At 43.4% G+C, this 17611-nt stretch overlaps 1 protein-coding gene across 9 annotated transcripts in view; it reads left to right on the forward strand.

The window, feature by feature from the left end:
• The first annotated feature begins 3184 nt into the window (after window positions 1-3184).
• Window positions 3185-17611, forward strand: part of LOC127583556 (neural cell adhesion molecule 1-like) — a 435935-nt gene continuing 421508 nt past the window's right edge. For all 9 annotated transcript variants that reach the window (XM_052039651.1, XM_052039654.1, XM_052039652.1 and 6 more), the window contains exon 1: window positions 3185-3307. In XM_052039651.1, coding sequence (XP_051895611.1) covers window positions 3256-3307 — 52 coding nt within the window. In that variant the 5' untranslated portion in view covers window positions 3185-3255. The remainder of the gene's footprint in view (window positions 3308-17611) is intronic.

The raw sequence follows: 17611 nt of genomic DNA on the forward strand, positions 1-17611 counted from the left end.
TACAAACCTGGGGACACATACAGGAGGAAGATGACTGAAGATTATATCTGGTGTTTGGGCAGGTGCACAATTCCTTTCTACGGCCGAATGTTTTATTCACCTTTATTATCTTTCATTTTAAGGGACGGAATGGGAGATCAGATTATTGTAAAAGATTACAAACACTAAAGCTTTTCTCTTAATTATAACACCAAAAGATTAGAGAATGTAGAAGAACAACATATGAATGGAAAATATAACTCACAATTCATACGGAAAATTACGATTTTTATTATGTTTAGAACATTTTTGTCTCGGCTGTTATGGGAGAATTGATATGCAGGTTTATTGTTGAGAAATCGTCAAATATTTTAAAACTCTTTTGCCAATAGCCCATCACAGAAATTAATATGGGGGGGAACACAACCCAACAACTTCAAGGTGCAGTGCATCAGGGCATCAGCCCATTGCCGAATCAATCTGCCTGCTCTCCCCAGTAGAGCTAATCATCTTTCTGGAGGTCTCAGCATCACTAATAGTCTCATTTAGATGTGCATAATAAAACAGGTAGCATCGGGGGCCTGAGGCACAGTATTGATCATTCAGTTGGCTGTGAACTGTGAAATGGGCACGTTCTTTTTCAGAAAGTACAAACTCCAATAATCCGACACGTTTGGGAATTTGGCGGTGCGGACGAGGGGATTTTCTAGACTACTGGATGTTATTGATAGCCTGTCACTCTTTTAATTCATTTTCCTTAGATGTTTATACACAGTTTCCAGTGAACCAGGTAAGTTTAAAGAGAGTGCGGGAAACAAAACCCGGTGAGCTTGTAAGGAATATGGGAACGGGGTCCGGTTGAGTTGAGAATGAGTGCGGGAATGGGGTCTCAGTGAGTTGAAAGGAGGCCAAACCATCAGGAGAGAGTGTTGTCAGAGCTTTACTGTACTTGGAATATAACTTTTTTGGATCACAGTCATCCTTCTTGGATGGTGAAGAATTATTAAATCTTGTAAAGAAGTTGCATTGACTGGTAGGTTGTCTTATGACGCAATGCACCAAATAGAGCAAAGAACGATTCTTCATTTGGTAATCTGGTCTGTTCGTGTTCAGTATTAGTACTTGTAAGAGATCTGTGGTTTCCCCACGACTCAAATCAGGTGATGCCTTCCATAAGTTATTGCGAAAAGAGTTGCAGACAGGTTTGATGACTCTGCATACTGAGTGAAGATAAAACTGGAGGCCAACTCTTGTCCCTGACTGAAAAGGTTAATAATTCCAGTCTCACTTCAGAGATTTAGACATTAAGCTAGCAATGTACAGTAGGAGTGTGGGAGCAGTGCACCACTGGAGCTGTGTCTTTCAAAGCACAGAAATTGAGCCTTTGCTTGTTCTTTCCCACAGAGATCCCACAGAGAAAAGTGGAGTGGGATTACAGTGTCCTTACCAATGTTAATCCTTATCCCAATTGAAACAAAGGACCTGATCTTTTACTTCAGTGTGGGACTTGACTGAGAGCAAATTGGCTGAAATATTTCAAAAAATCACCAGAATGGCTTGAATTCAAAAAAATTGATTGGCTGTAAAAGTTCTTGGGATGCCTTGAAAGTGTGCTATAAAATTCTTGTTAAGATGATGCCATAAATTACACTTAATCCTCAAATGCTTACAGTTATAATTAAAATAAACAGGTGAGATAAAATGTAAAATGTAACGCACAATTCATTAATTGGGTTGGACGAAAGTTTAGTGATACCGAGTGCAAAATCACTGGATGGTTGTGAAAATGAACTTAGTTCGTGGATGTCTTTTAGGAAAGGGAATCCAATGTCTGGTTGGATCTGGAGACACAAGAGTCTGCAGATGCTGGAATCTGGAGCAACACATAAGGTGCTGGAGAAACTCAGCGGGTCAGGCAGCATCTATGGAAGGAAATGGACAGTCGATATTTTAGGGCTAGACCCTTCCAGCTGGACTGGATCTGGCCTGCTTGTGACTCCAGAATCAGAATTATTATCACTGACTTATATGTCGTGAAATTAGCTGTCTTGTGGCAGCAGTACAGTGCAAAGACATAAAATTACTATAAATTACAAAATAAATAAAGTGTAAAAAAAGGAATAATGAGTGTTCATGGACCATTCAGAAATCTGATGGCAGAGGGGGAGAAGCTGTTCCTCAATCATTGAGTGTGGGTCTTCAGGCTCCTGTACCTCTTCCCTGATGGTAGTAACGAGAAGAGGGCATGGTGAGGGTCCTTAGTGATGGATCCCACCTTTTTGAGGCACCGCCTCTTGAAGATGTCCTCGATGGTGGGGAGGGTTGTGCCCATGATGGAGCTGGCTGAGTCTACAACCCTCTGCAGCCCCTTGCGATCCTGTGCATTGGAGCCTCCGTACCAGGCTGTGGTGGAACCAGTCAGAATGCTCTCCATTGTGCATCTGTTGAAATTAGCAAGTCTTCGGTAACATACCAAATCTTCTCAAGCTCTGGACCAGTAGTAATGTGGTTGAACCACCATGGTCCTCTTAAATGGTCCAGCCAGCTTCTCACTTCAAGGGCATCTTGAGATGGATGCTGGACCTCAGCGATGATGCACACGGTAATAAATCCCTTTCTGTTGTGGGAAGTGATGCTTCTGTTGGTACCTGCTTGGTGCAGATCATTTCAGAAGCTTCCCAAATGGGACATTCCTCGTAAGGTGGAAGGGAGAGGCTCAAAGCAGGGAACCTTACCCATCCCCGGCTTTAACTAAAAACTAAATGCAATGCAAAAGCAGAAAATGCACAGAGGTCAGGCTGCATCTGAGGAGAGAAAGGAACTACAGTATATACTGGTCCTTGATTGGATTCCCAACATCCGCAGAATCTTGCTTTTGCAACCTCTCCCCTAAGCTTTGATGTTTACAACCGACGGCGGTTGTTTATTTTAACTCATTAGTTGTCATCAAACCCAATTTGGAAACTGCAGGCGCAGCATTTTGCGGGATCTATTGTCTCCGCTCTGCAGGCGCAGAGGTGACGACCCAGCCTGAAGGAAAGCGGAGGGAATCCACCTCGGGCTTTGAGGATCTCCGGGGGCGGATGGATCTCTTGGAGAGGGAGGGAAAGGAGCGGGGCACTACTTGCAGAGAGGCGGCTGGGCGGGCGGGCGGCGAGCGGACGGAGACGGCCTGAATTAAAGGAGCGCGGAGTGATCAGGTGGAGGCAGAAGCGGCAGCGAGTGGGCGAGAGCGCGGAGCGGACGGCGGCTGGAGCGGACTGAGCAGCGCCAAGTATGTCACAAAGCAGGACTTTCCTCTCCGGGCTCCTCCTGATTACCACCACAGGTAACAGACACATTTATTTTCTTAAATGCAAATTAATTAATGCACCTGAAATTCTCAGGGTGGCACAAAAAAAAATTGGAACAGTGAGCAATATTGCATCTTAATTTTCTGCAAAACAATCATTTCGCTTAGTTCAGCGTGTGATTTATTGCAAATTCTTCTCTCGATGCATTAAATGCAGATTGGCGCAGTGCTTGTGTTTGCACCTGGGGCAGGGGCTGTTATTTAATGCAATCCAGCGGTTTCTTTGTCCTCGCCTGGTCAATAAGCTGCACTGCTGGAGTGTGGCGACCGCTCTCCCGCGGAGCCTGTGCATCGCTCCGAGCGCTGAGGATGCTCCGGCTGTAGCCGCCGCTGCGCCCCTGCTTTGCATTGTTCTGCTTTCTGGGGGGGACGATTTGCAAATATTCCTGTGGGATGCAAGCAAGCAAACCCTCCCTCCCTCCCCCCCCCCCCTCCGGCCAGCAGGAGCCGGTAACCGTGGCACGGGGTGATCCCAGACCTGGTGGCCAGCTGTCAGCTCCCGCTGTGGGTGCCTCTTCCCTCTCGCCTACCCCACGGTATCTGGGGGGGGGGGGGGGAAGGGGGAGCTGGTGTCGGTGCCTTGTGCTGACCCATTGCTTGGACGCTGGGCATTCACTGGCACACCTTCCCCAGGGCACTGCTAGCCGGGCTTGGGGTGGGTGTGTGTGCACAGGGCGGGCAGGTGGGTTCACCTGGGGCAAGGGGTCCAGCCAAGCCCAACTCTAGTTGGGGCTATACTTGCCCATGGGCTGATGATAGAACCAGCCTCCAGCTGCCTACAATGTTCTCTGGGGCAGTGATCTCTCTGGGAAGGTGGCGTCTGGTTTTTCATCCCACCCAATCCAATACAACCCAACCCAACCCTTGCTGCTCTCCAAATCCAGTGAATCAGGCGGATGCAGCTCGGTCTCCCTGGAGAGAGTTGCTGGAAGTGGGATCTGGGGAGTGGAACCTGCACTGGAGCTGCAGGGCTGGCGGGGTGAACAGCTTTGGGTGGAGATGTTGTCAGTGAGATCCTTGGCGTCTGTTCACCAAGCGCCAGTGCACAGCCAACAGCCCAGTACTGAACAGGGGACATCAGGGGTTAGAGCTGGTGGTTTGGCTGTATGTCCACTGTTCGGAGAGCAGGTGGAGGCGGGAACAAGAGACCCAGGAAACTGGTGACAGACCTCGAGCAGATTATTAAACCACCTTTTTATTTAAGTAAGGTGACTTGCTTGCAAGAGTTGAATGCATGTTCTTGAGGCAAGATCCGCAAGCTGAGCTCTGAAACCAGGGTAGTGAAATGTGCATCCTGTCACAGAGAAAGCTCAGGCCAGTAAGGGAGGCGTGCTGTGCGAGGAGAAGATGTAAATGATCACATCTCGTCCGGGTGTGAGGCTTTTCCTTGTCCCTACTGAGCCCAGAGCTTGACCAGAAACATATCTACATGGTAAATGTGTTGCTCAGTAGCTCTGCACAGAGAAAGCAAGGCAGCTGCATCCAGTGGTTTTATTATCTACACTTTGATCTGAAAGCAGCAGAAAATATTAAAGGGAAGTCTGTGCTTCAGATCTGATGTGATGCTGTGGTCCATGTTTTATCTCTTGGAAAGTTAACCTGAAAATATACCTTGCACATTGGACAAATTAAGCATTCTTGCTCGTTCCTCTACTAATTGTTGATATATTGCTACTGAGGCTGATTTTAAAATAAAAATCTCAAACCCTTGCCAGTTGGGCATGAAAGCAGATGTTTTGTCCATTAATGAACCCTTTGTGTGTGAAAGCTACTTGCAGTGTGTGGCTCAGAAATTACACTGCAAATGTCCTGATAATTAATCTTTGAGTTTAGTGCAATCGTTATTTCTATTATTGATACCGTGCTGTATGGATTTCAAGGTGGAAGTGATGGATATTAAGACCTTAATAGATCAGGCACGTTTGATCAATAGCATTTCCAAGGAAAATATGTTTGCTTTTGAGAAACCGGCAAACACTGCTTGATAAATGAAGCCTCTTTGTTGCTGCTTTCACTTGGCTTATAGTGGATTCCAACTATAGGCTTTAAAGAAAGGAATCTTGCCAATCTGTATGAAGCAGAAACAAGGGTCAAATACTATGATGAAATTACTGACTTCGTTTGACTTGAGTTTATTGAGTTTCAAGAGGAAAAGAAAGGTACAGAGAACTGTAATGTTAATACAAGACCTACAGTACCTTTACAGGGGCAGTCCTGAAGCTTAGTTTCAGTGGATGCTGGTTGAGTTACCATGTTGAATCAGGTCATGGGAGATCAAAGCAATGATGGTAAATTGGGAGAAATTCTAAATCCGTAAGATGGAGAGGGCATTGGGGACAAGGCTGGTTCTGCAGCCAACTTGATTTTTAGCCACAACTGAAATTGATGGAGATTATTATTGGAGTGAGTGTAAGTACGGGGTTTACTGAATCCAGTGGGTTCCTGTTAAAATTGCTCTCATTGTAAGTGTGTTGCCCAATTTTTGGATATTTCTCTGTCCACTTCAGTTTGCTTAAAATAACATTTATCATAATAATTATTGACCTTCCGCTGTCTCGAGTCTCCCAGAACATTATTCCAGAGACAGTTGTTGGTGGCTGCCCTTGGGCATTCTCATGTGACACTCATTTGCCCCTTTGCTACCTGCCCCCACCCCTGCTTCGAGAGATTAGGTTGGACCCTACAGCAATCAGCCTGAAATATGAGAGCTCCCTGTGAATGGAAATGGGAACAGAAATCTATAGCTACCACTTTATCGAAGTGTGGGAGTGCAGTCATCAATGTTGGAGGAAGAAATGGTTTGGAAGCACTTTTATTGGACCAGAGAGTACCAGGATTCTTGTTTCGATCAGTAGTTGATTTATATTTTGAGGAATGTATTAGGAAATAGAATGGTATTACCCTGGATTTTCATATGGTTTATAAGACCATGACATAGAAGCAGGATTAGGCCATTGGGCCCATCAAATCTGCTCCACCATTCGATCATGGCTGATTTATTTTTCCTTCTCGACTCCATTCTCCTGCCTTCTCCCCGTAACCTTTGATGCCCTCACTAATCAAGAACCCATCAACCTCCACTTTGAGTTTACCCAATGACTTGGCCTCCACAGCCAACTCTGGCAATGAATTTCACAGATTCACCACCTTCTGGCTAAAGAAATTCCTCCTCATCTCTGTTCTAAAGGGATGTCCTTCTATCCTGAGGCTGTGCCCCCTGGTCCTAGACTCTCCCACTACTGGAAACATCCTCTCCACATCCACTCTGTCCAGGCCTTTCAATAATTTCAGTGAAGTCAACTACTTTCATTGCTGCCCAACCTTGGTCCAAACTGTTAAGGTTGTTGACACGAGGGACCGCAGATGCTGGAATCTGGAGCAAAAAGCAAACTGCTAGAGGAACTCAGCAGGTCAGGCAGCACCTGTGGAGGGAAAGGGATGGTCGACGTTTTGGGTCAAGACCCTTCCACAGGACTCTGAGTATCCCTTTGCTTCCCTGATAAGATTGTGGTTGACTTCAAAGAATTCCTAGCAAAAGCAAAATTGGGGTTTCACTATATTTAAAAAAAAAGATTTGTAGATGCTGCAAGTTGATAATAAAAACTGACCATTATGCAGAAACTGAGCAGGCTGGATCACATCTGTGGAGAGACCAGGGCAGCTGGTGTCAGCTCTCAGTGAAAGAGCCCACACCCAGAACATCAACTCCCCTCTGATTTCTCAAATGTTTCCTGTATTTTCTCTGTAACTACAATCCCTTTGTGCAGTTGGATGGTCTGTGTGGGGGGGTGGGGGGGGTCACTTCAAACACGTTCCTTCAGTTGGAGATGGTGCCTTCCATTATTTTTCAGGTACGGATGCAACAACTTCTGATGGGGTTTTCCTTTGGATGCCTCAGTTGTTTGGCCCCTCATGCTTGCTGCATCATTTAGAATGATCGTGACTAATTTTACCACATTCCACAATGCCACGTTCTGTAAATTGGTTTATTATTGTCACATGTACTGAGGTTCAGTGAAAAACTTGCCTTGCATGCCATTCATACAGATCAATTCATTACAACAGTGCAATGAGGTAGTACAAGGTAAAACAATAACAGAGTGCAGAATAAAGTGTTACAGTTACAGAGAAAGTGCAGTGCAGGGCAGACAATAAGGTGCAAAGCCACAATGAGGTAGATTGTGAGGTCAAGAGTCTGTGTTATATACCAGGGAACCATTCAGTAGTCTTGCACTAACCTCATTCCCTTTAATCTCTTAATATCCAAAAATCAGTAAAAATGTTTATAATTTGTGCAGATTTCATTTAGTCCCTTTTGAAGTGTCAGTAAGGAGCTACAAAAGTTTATTTTTGCAGAGATGGAAGTCTTTAGGATTGACAATTCTGAGTAGAGAAGAGGTCTACACTGCTGATGTAGAGCAGTTTGCTTGGTTTACTAACCTTTCTCTTGTCAAAAGGTGACACGTTTCTCGCTTTTTTCTTCAGTTACTTGAGTATATTCCGTTTCTGGATTCATGAAGTCGTAGAGATTTATAGAAAGGAAATGGGTCCTTTGGCCAATCTGACCGTCAAATACTCATTTTCCACCAATGCCTCCCTCTCCCCATCTACTACCCTCCCCTCCCAGATTCTACGCCTCACTTACACACTTGGGGGCAATTCTCGGTGGCCAATTAACCTACCAAGCTGCGTGTTTTTGGAATGTGGGAGGAAACCAGAGCACCCGGTTCGAGGAAGAAGGTGCAAACTTCTCACACGGCACCCAAGGTCAGGATTGAACTCGAGTCTACGGCACTGTGAGGCAGCGGCTCTTCCTGCTGAGCCACTGTTCCACCCCTGTTGGCCCCTCCCATTGTTGTTGCTTTGTATTTAAATAACCTCCAATTAAAGTATGTGTATATTTCTTAAAGAATCTCTGCGGGTTAGAATTTCTCTTGGAGACCAGGGCACAATGAGAGTGCCTGTTTATATTCCAAGCAGCAGATACTCATTTCCATTGACTGCATTTATTTGTGCTCTCGAAATGTCCAGACAGCATCTGATCATGTTGGTCTTATGATCACGGTGAGATTGTAAATGTCAAATGCAAGAAAGAAAAATATCACTTCATTGAAAGTGAATGGTTGTTTGGAGGTGCGAATTTGGTAGTGTTGTTGAGGGAGATTTGATATTTTTGCCAAGGTAAATTGGTTTATTATTGTAACATGTAACGAGGTACAGTGAAAAACTGTGTTTTGCATGCCATCCATACAGATCATTTCATCACATCAGTGCATTGATGTAGTACAAGGGAAAACAATAACAGAATGCAGAATGAAGTGTTACAGTTACAGAGAAAGTGCAGTGCAGGTAGACAATAAGGTGCAAGGTCATTACGAGATAGATTGTGAGGTCAAGAGTTCATCTTATTGTACGAGGAGATCGTTCGATAGTCTTATAACAGCGGGATAGAAGTTGTCCTTGAGTCTGGTGGTAGGTGCTTTCAGGCTTTTGTATCTTCTGCCTGATGGGAGGGGGGAGAAGAGAGAATGTCCGGGGTGGGTGGGGGCTGTGATTATGTTGGCTGCTTTCCCAAGGTAGCGAGAAGTGTAGACAGAGTCCATGGAAGGGAGGCTGGTTTCTGTGATGTGATGAGGTGGTGGTGTTGCTTGGGACACCCACACTCATAGAAACAGTGTCCAGCAAAAGATGAATCACCATTTGTCCAAGTTTGGAGATTTGTCAGTGGGAAGAGTTTTCCTTTTACAGCTCTCTCTGCCATTGATAATTTCCCACAAAACTGCAACAAGAGAAGGGCAGAAAAAAGTCTTGTTGTAATTTAATCTTTGCTTTTCTGTTTAGGAGCAGGAAAGAACAGAGAATGTACAGATATTGCAAATCAGGTGTAGTATTTTGTTGACAGAAGATATTGCAGATGCTGGAAATCTGGAGCGACACACAAAAAGCTGGAGGAACTCAGCGGGTCAGGCAGCATCTGTGGAGGGAAATGGACAGTCGATGTTTCGGGTCGAGACCCTTCATCAGTTTTGATCCGAAAAGTCCACTGTCCATTTCCCTCCATTGACGCTGCCTGACCTGCTGAGTTCCTCCAGTTTTTTGTGTGTAATATTTTGTAAATGTGTCTGTGAACTGGTTGGAGATAATTTACTTTGTTAAATTTTCTAAGTACAGTTCTGTTCACCTTTCAGAAGTTCTGCAGAATCTTGAGGCTTATGTTTCAATACTAAGGAATGTAACACTGTCAGTCAAGTGACAGTAAAGTTTAATCACAGTTCTTATGGCTGGTGTGATTGTCAGCTTGGAATGGGATTCAGAATAAACAAGTGAAAAGCTCCAACCATGGGTCTCACTCAGCACAAGAGCAGTTGGATAGGAGAGTTACCCAGAGGTTATTATGTTCTTTTTCCTTCTTGAAACCTAAATCAGAGAATGTTCCCCAAAAGTCCACTGACTGCTTCTTTGTTTCTTTGTTACTCTAACAAAGAAAAGAATTAATAGTCTACCTTTTGAAAATATTACAAAGATGCTGAAGCATTATTCTGATTGTTTAATGATGGTATATCATGGTCTAAAGAGACACATTGACACTATGACTCTGCTTTTGTATGCTAACAATTACTCAGAATGCTGCCAACCCTGAATGTGCATTTAGTCTTTAGTTTTATTAGTGTTCCATACACAATCCAGAGCCCTAAGAGTATTTTAATGCAAAGAATATCTTTTATTTTTCAAAGTCTATTGGGGTGTAACATTGGTGAATGTGAACAGCCAACGTTGGCGGATATAAATAACCCGGCCAGAGTGAATTGTCCATAAGGGGTTTCATTGTCCAGATTGTGGGATTCACCCTGCACTCATTTGACTAGTGAGTGTAAATAAATACTGAGACCATACCCGGCATCATCCTGGTGACCTCTTCAGTGTGTTTTGTTGTGTGTTGACTGTTTGTTCACTGTGCGCTTGCTTACTCTGCTGTAACTAATAAATGTAAATTGATTGAATCCCCCTGTGGAATAATAAAGGCAATAATAGAATTCTTTCATTTCACTGCCTGTTGTCTGAAAGCGGGCTGTGCATCTTGGGACCATTTTCTTGACCACCATAACTAAAGCAGCAGTAATGAGTTACAGCAATGCATGTGTTGTGTCTAATGAGAAACGGCCATTTCTGTTCCATTTGGAGTTTGCTCTCCATCTGTGCCGCTGATGAGCTTTCCATGCTTTTACCTGGAGAGATCAATGATTCTGCCTTTGTGCCCATTTATATATGCAGAACCTGGTGCTGAAAGGAGGAGAGCCTGTGCTGAAGGCAAAGAAAGGTTTATGGCATGAATGAGCCTGGCAGTGGTGCAGTCCCTGGAATGGTGACAGAAAACGTTGTTACCTTTTCTAACTAAAAATACAAGACAGCTGCAGAAATCCCTGAAGCTGAAATTTGATTCGTAGCAAGGTTGGCATGTGTGTGGAGGCCACCATTCTCCAAACTGAGGACCTATAACAACTGTGAGAGTAAAAATATGTTCCAAAGTAAAATAATCACGCTGTGGATTTTTATTGCCTGTCAAATGTGCATGTTGGACGAGCATGCATTTTTAGAATACTTGTGTGTGGAAACAGATTTAGTTACACAGCAAGAGTAAACTAAGTCCTCAGGATACGCTGCATTGAGGCTGATTAGGGGAGCTATATGCAGACTTCTGTGTAAAATTAATGTAGGAAAGAAAATGGGTTTGATGGTCTTTGTAATAGAAAATTCACGGGATGGGGAGCTGTGTCTGTTGCACAGCTGAAATGACAGAAAGGAGGTACTGTAGTTCGTGGAGGGGGGTTCCATGGGAACACGGGCGTGAAAATAAAACTGGAATGGCGTTGGATAAACAGGATGGATGATTGGGTGGCTTGCATTGGAGCAGAAACACAATGTGAATGTAGCACACAGTGAAGAGTACAATGAAAATCGCCTGGATGATGAGCAAAGGTGGCTGATGGGTCAAGTGCTGGGATTTGGTGCTTAACAATGAAACAGCATCAACAGACGTGCTTGCTAGCTGTCAGCCCTTCACATTTTAACCACAGATTCTGCATCATAATGAGCAAAAGCCATATTGAGAAAATAATAGCCACACTAATAGGGGTTTGAGGTCGGCAACAGTTTAACGTTTGTCTCGAGTCCACACAGATTTTTTTGGTTATGATTGGGGATGAAAGAGGATAAAGATTATGGGTGTTATGCTATGTGAAATATTTGTATTTATGCAATTTACTTGCAGTATTGAGCAAACGAGTTTTACAGATGGCTTCGAACATGTTACAAGTTTGCAATGTGTAAGGGATTTGGATGCCTAGTCAGTTTGAACTCTTCTTGCTTTTGATAACGTTAGCAGACTTTTTTTCAGTTGGAGCATCTGCAGAATCCTCTCTCTCTCTTTACTTGCTTGATTGTGTTGTCATGCTGTTACTACTTTAGCGCACAGTTTGTATTTTCCACGCTCAGTTTAAGTTTACTGAGGAAATGTTTCCTGGGAAGCTCCTGGTAACACAGTGCAGACGTTGCCATCACTTGCATCCATGTGAGGATGGTTAAACCTTGCCAAGGTGGCACATTGATTCCTCCAGGATTTTGTTTGCTGACTGGAGTCCTGGTACAGACTTCACATCGATAACAGAAGTGCATTTGCTTTCTGGTTAAATGCGCTTTCCATAATATGGAAAGTCAGGAAGTAAAGATGTTGGATTCCTCCTTTTGTTGTGCCTAGGAACTTCTGAAGTGCAGCAATAGGTGTGACTTTTCATAGATGAGTGGCGCTACAAGAGTTGCCAGGAAAGGGTGGCTCCAACAGACCTGAGATCGATGGCAGGGAAGGAGTGCGGCTTCATTGCTTGCTTTCATCATGACATGTTATTGAGCTATTCTGATCTAGACAAAGTGATGTTGAAGGCTATTTCAGAGGATTGTTCCTCAGGAGAATGGGGGAACATTGATCTAGATGTACATTGCGTTGAGACTTTTGGTTTGTCATGTGGTTTTAAACCAAATCCCTTGTGGAAAAGGTTGAAACTATTATTGTATTTTAATTAAACTTAACATGGAGAAACCTCAGTGACAGCAAGTATAGAACGTGCATCCAGCAGTGAAGGTGCATTATGGCGGGAAGTGTAGTACCAAACATTTCATTTTGGGAGTCTTTGAAATGACCCTGCTTCCAGAAACTTACCTGCAGATAACTGTTAAAATGATGCAGTAACCTTTACTGGAAGAATATTTGTTTCATGGAATACCCACTCAGCAGAATATTTGTTAAATGGGTTTAAAGCAAAAGAGAAATCAATTCAGTCTGAAACACAACATGTAGGAAATACTCAACAGGTCAGGCAGCATCTGTGGAGAGAAAACCAATTAATGTTTCAGGGTGTTGAGCTGTTCGTCAGAGCACAGATGCTGCCTGGCCTGTTGAGCTTGTTTTGTTTGGTCCAGATCTCTCATCCTGTGCTTTTGTCAAATCAGTTTGATCAGAGGTCCAGGACATGTTGATGAGGAGGTGTGGAGAGAGGTGGATGTTTTCACAACAGACTGAACCGTGATAGAAATGTCATATTTACTTCCATTTTTAAAGCCACATTAAATTAGCATTTAATTGTCACATGAGCTGAGTGGCAGCAAGCTCTTGGCAGCATAAAATACAGTTTGAAATGTTACAGGAGGCAGCACTGTCTTGCCTCATGATGACTGGAAGATGTTGAAAGCACCATCGTGCAGTAATTAAATTTTTGAGCCTTTTGTGAAAATTGTGTAATTTCAATCATGGCAGTCAGATCCTATATTTTGCTTATGAGCATCTTTGACATATCTTGCTAAGGCCTCCAGCGGCAGCTGAATGTGCAGTGATGATGTTGGTTAATATAAGAGAGGACACTGTTACTTCCTTTCAGCCTATCCTTGGGTGATTTAAACTGCTGGCAAGAGTCACCATGCTTGAAGAGGTATATTGGAGGCTGTTTCCTGGTAAACCTGCAGGCTGTCTCTGCATATTAATCACTCCATGAATGAAAGCTTGGCCTTATTTGCATTGTGAGACTCTGAGAACTCTTGTAGAGTGCCTGAGAAAAATAAAAAGAAGGGGGGTTGGGGTGGGGGGGAAGCTGTTTGGGGGGAAGGAATTGCAATTGTAGTTTTGAAAGGGTTTTCATCCATTCAAGTGGAAGAACTGAATACGAGGGAATTAGCAAAGTGTTTTGTGCGTGAGCAATCCCATTCGGTGACCGCATTTCACGTTGTTAGCGTAGCTATCCCGCCGGGAGTCTGTACATTGTGTTGGGTTTTTAACTGGGAGTGACTCATCTTTGGATGATGTAATCAACAGCTCTGATAAGCTCAAGGTACATGCTGAATAAACCTCTTGTGAAATGGCTCTGTCATTTTAAGTGCGCACGCTACAGTGACCTCTACCCCACTGAATAATGGAAGAGCTGTTTGTTACTGTGAATGTTTAAAGCTTCAGGGATCAAAATTGCCCTCTCCCTCTCTCGCTGTTTTCCGTGGGGTTGGCCTGAATTATTCCTGCAAGAACGTATGGATGATCAGGATTTCCTATTTTTAACTTTCTGAATTAATGGAGGACTTCTATCTTCATGATGCCTTCCATTTGGCTATTGCCTCTGAATGTTGTTAAAACTGCCAATATATTATCAGAAGTTGCTTCAAATTGCATTTTAAAGATTACTGCTTATGACAATGATGAGTGAATGGTCTGTTTTAATAAAAGGTCATGTTGTAAATCAAACTAATACAATAGGCCGTGTCAATGCCTTGGTTCATTGATTCTGCACCAGCCAGGAATACCATAGAAATGGCATGACATCAAGTGTATGGGAACAGATTACAAATGGTTGCTTAAAACCATCCCCACATCATGGCAGTTCCCCAATGCACATTACATTCTGTGGCAACCCACATGTAATCATTAGAGCTTGATGCTGGTTGATTGAGTTCTTATCCACAGTTCGTCTACTGGTCCAAACAAATTAGTCATCACAATGAACCGTTGGCGTCATAGTTGTGTAGCACATCCAATCTGTTTCATTGTACCACAGACGTGTGTATTCACAAACAGATACACTCCCAGCAGATTAACATATAACTGTTTCATGTCAGTATGCTAACAGGGTGAACCTTGGGGAACATTTCTGATCATTATTTGGAGCATGTCACAGATCGGAAAGGACAAGCACCTCCTCCTCATTGTTCCACCGGCCCACTCCAGTAATCTTTCACCACTTTCTTCCATAACAAATCTCCTTAGAAGCCTTCTCTCATTTGCCCTAATCTCCTCATGCGTCTTGGGCTAAACTTTGTCAATACAGCTGGGAGATATGAGCAGTGGTTTAGTGTTTGAGTGATGTTTAGAGCAGCAAGGCTCTAGATCATTGCCCACCCTTGGCTTTGGTCACGCACACAAAACGTAGCGTCCCTTTGCCGAGCTTTCGATTTTTGCTGGTAGGATGTGCCTGCTCTCCGCTCATTAACTCTCATTGCAGAACACGTTGGAGGATTGAACTTCCATATGGCCATTTCAGAGCTCCATTTCAGTGTCATTCAGTTCAATACCTAAATTATCAATTTATTAATAATTTATTATTAATGATTATTTCGGTTCAATACCTAAATTAAATACCTAAATTATAAATTTACGTATAAAATAATGAGCAGCATAGATAGGGTAGGTAAGCAATATTTTCTTCCCATTATTGCACGATCCAACACCAGAGGGCGTGCATTTAAGGTGAGAGGGAGTAAGGTTCAGAACAGGCATGAGAGGTACATTTTTTTTACTGAGAGAGTGGTGGGTGCCAGGAATGTGTTGCCTGATAGGCAAATTCATTGGGGGCTTTTAAGAGGGGCTTGGATGGGCGCATGACTCAGAGGAAAATAGAGGGATATGGACATTCTGTAGTTAGGAGGGAATAGCTGTGTTGGCACAACATTGTCGGCCAAAGGGCCTGTTCTGTGCTGTACTGTTCTATGTATGTTCTATGTTCTAAAGCCAAAGTAGCAGGTAATCTCGGTTGATGTGCCAGTGTAGATCTGAGGGAGTGCAGCGCTGTCTGAGGTGTGACATTTCTGAACTCGGACCTTGACGCCTTGGGATGCTGTGAAGGAGACAATGCTCAGTTTTGGGAAAGAGCAGGGGAGCCTCTCCGGAGTCTTGCCGACATTATTCCCCAACCTTTGTATGGATCAGATTTATTGTGTTATGTTTGGACATTGTTGCTGCATGCAACCAGCTGCTGTATTCCATTTTCAACTGTGACCATTGCTTAAAAAACACTCATTGACTGCAGAAAGCTTTAGGATGATGTGGGATGTAGAGCAGAGATTTATAAATTTCCCCTCTTGCTCTCTCATATATTAGAGTCTGACAGAAAGATGCATTTCACTGCGTGTTTCGATGTCCATGTGACTAATAAAGAAATCTTGTCTTTTTTTGTGTTCCCTTTCTATTGGAAGGGTTGCCTGCTCTCCTGCTTGACTGTTGAGTCCAGTTCTGTTTGAGGATGGCGGTGTTCAAGGTGGTGTCTGGCCAGCATTGTACCACTGTTGAGAGTTGTCATTTCCCCCTGGGTGGAGGTTTAACTTTTCCCATTCACTTGGAGCAGCTGGTTAGCCTGGTACAAGTTGTCTTTTCCAGTTATCGGAGAAAACCTTTCATGATTTAATGAGCATATAAATTATTTTTGTAAATGATCAGACTTTTAAAATTTTTTGTCAGCTCTATGGTGACTGGATTTTCAGAATCCTCGGAGGTATTTTCTCTGTAAATGTCTGGAATATCTTTGGTCTGACACAACATATTGAATGCAATGTAAATGCAGAGTTTTGTGGAAACTTTTTAAAGGCCACCCAATCAATTGGTTTTGCTATGCAGGAATGGACAGAGCAGTGAAGCCAATGGAACTAGCATCCCAAGTGCAAATCGAGTGACCTCCACTTTCGTAAGTGTATTATGAACACAGAACCCTTGGATAGCCCCTCAAATGATTCGGAATAATGTTTCTATTTTGCACAATGACGTACAGGCTAAGAGTCTAAGTAAATGATAAATAGTTTTGTGGTGGAGACTTCTTTTCACTAGCTTCTGATTTCAACCAAAACTTGTTTGTTTGGAACCATTACAGTCATCAGAGAGAAGAGACTTTTATTGCAGAGTGCTGGATTTCAGCAGATAGCAGCAATGAAAGGGCACTCTTCTAAATCCGTCGCCTCGGGCTCCCATCGTTACAAATGTTATTTCTATTTTCTCCACAGTTGATCATGAATAATGCTCAGCCCTTCTGCAGCTGCAATGCTCTTTATTAACTTTCATCCCAAAGCAGGAATTGTAGCAGTTTAATCACATTCATGAGTCTTTAGATGCTAAAGAATTAGAAGAGTTGAAACCCTTAAAGTGGGTTTAAATTGATTCTCTGTTAACCAAACAATGTGCTTGACTTCCCCAGATTTGCTTGCACTAAAATATATATTTAATCTTGTACTATAAAAGAACTGCTAGGTTTAATATTCTTAAATACAACTATTTTTAAATAAAATAACTTTTTATTGGATGAGGAGGTATTTGATCTCCTTTGCCTTTACTGTTATTTACAAACTCAGATGGCAATAAACTGTAGGTTCTACAGATGCACTGTTGAAAGTCTGCTGACTGGTTGCATCACGGTTTGGTATAGTAGTTCCGATGCACAGGAACGCAAGAGGCTGCAGAGAGTTGTGGACACAGCCTGGTCCGTCACGGGCACAGCCCTCCCCACCACTGACAGCATCTACAAGAGGCGCTGCCTCAAGGAGGTGGCATCTGTCATCAAGGATCCCCATCATCCGAGCCATGCCCTCTTCTCGCTGCTACCATCGGGCAGGAGGTACAGAAACCTGAAGTCCCACACCACCAGGTTCAGGAACAACTGCTTTCCAACAATCATCAGGTTCTTGAACCGACCTGCACAACCCTAACCCTACCTCAGCAACGGAACACTACGGACCACCTCTTGCGCTACTATGGACTTCTCTTCGATTGTGTCTTTGTGTTTTTTTGCACTGAAGTCTTGCATTTGCACAGTTTTTTTCACTGTATGGTATAATTTATGTGTAAACTATATTCAGTGTGTTATCTGTACCTATGTACCTATGATGCTGCTGCAAGCAAGTTGTTCGTTGTACCTGTACCTCACTGTACTTACGCGCACAACAAAAAACTCAACTTGGTTTGTAGGAAATAAACCTGAGCAGTGT

This window comes from Pristis pectinata, chromosome 27, assembly GCF_009764475.1.
Source record: "Pristis pectinata isolate sPriPec2 chromosome 27, sPriPec2.1.pri, whole genome shotgun sequence".
Classification (NCBI taxonomy): Eukaryota; Metazoa; Chordata; class Chondrichthyes; order Rhinopristiformes; family Pristidae; genus Pristis; species Pristis pectinata.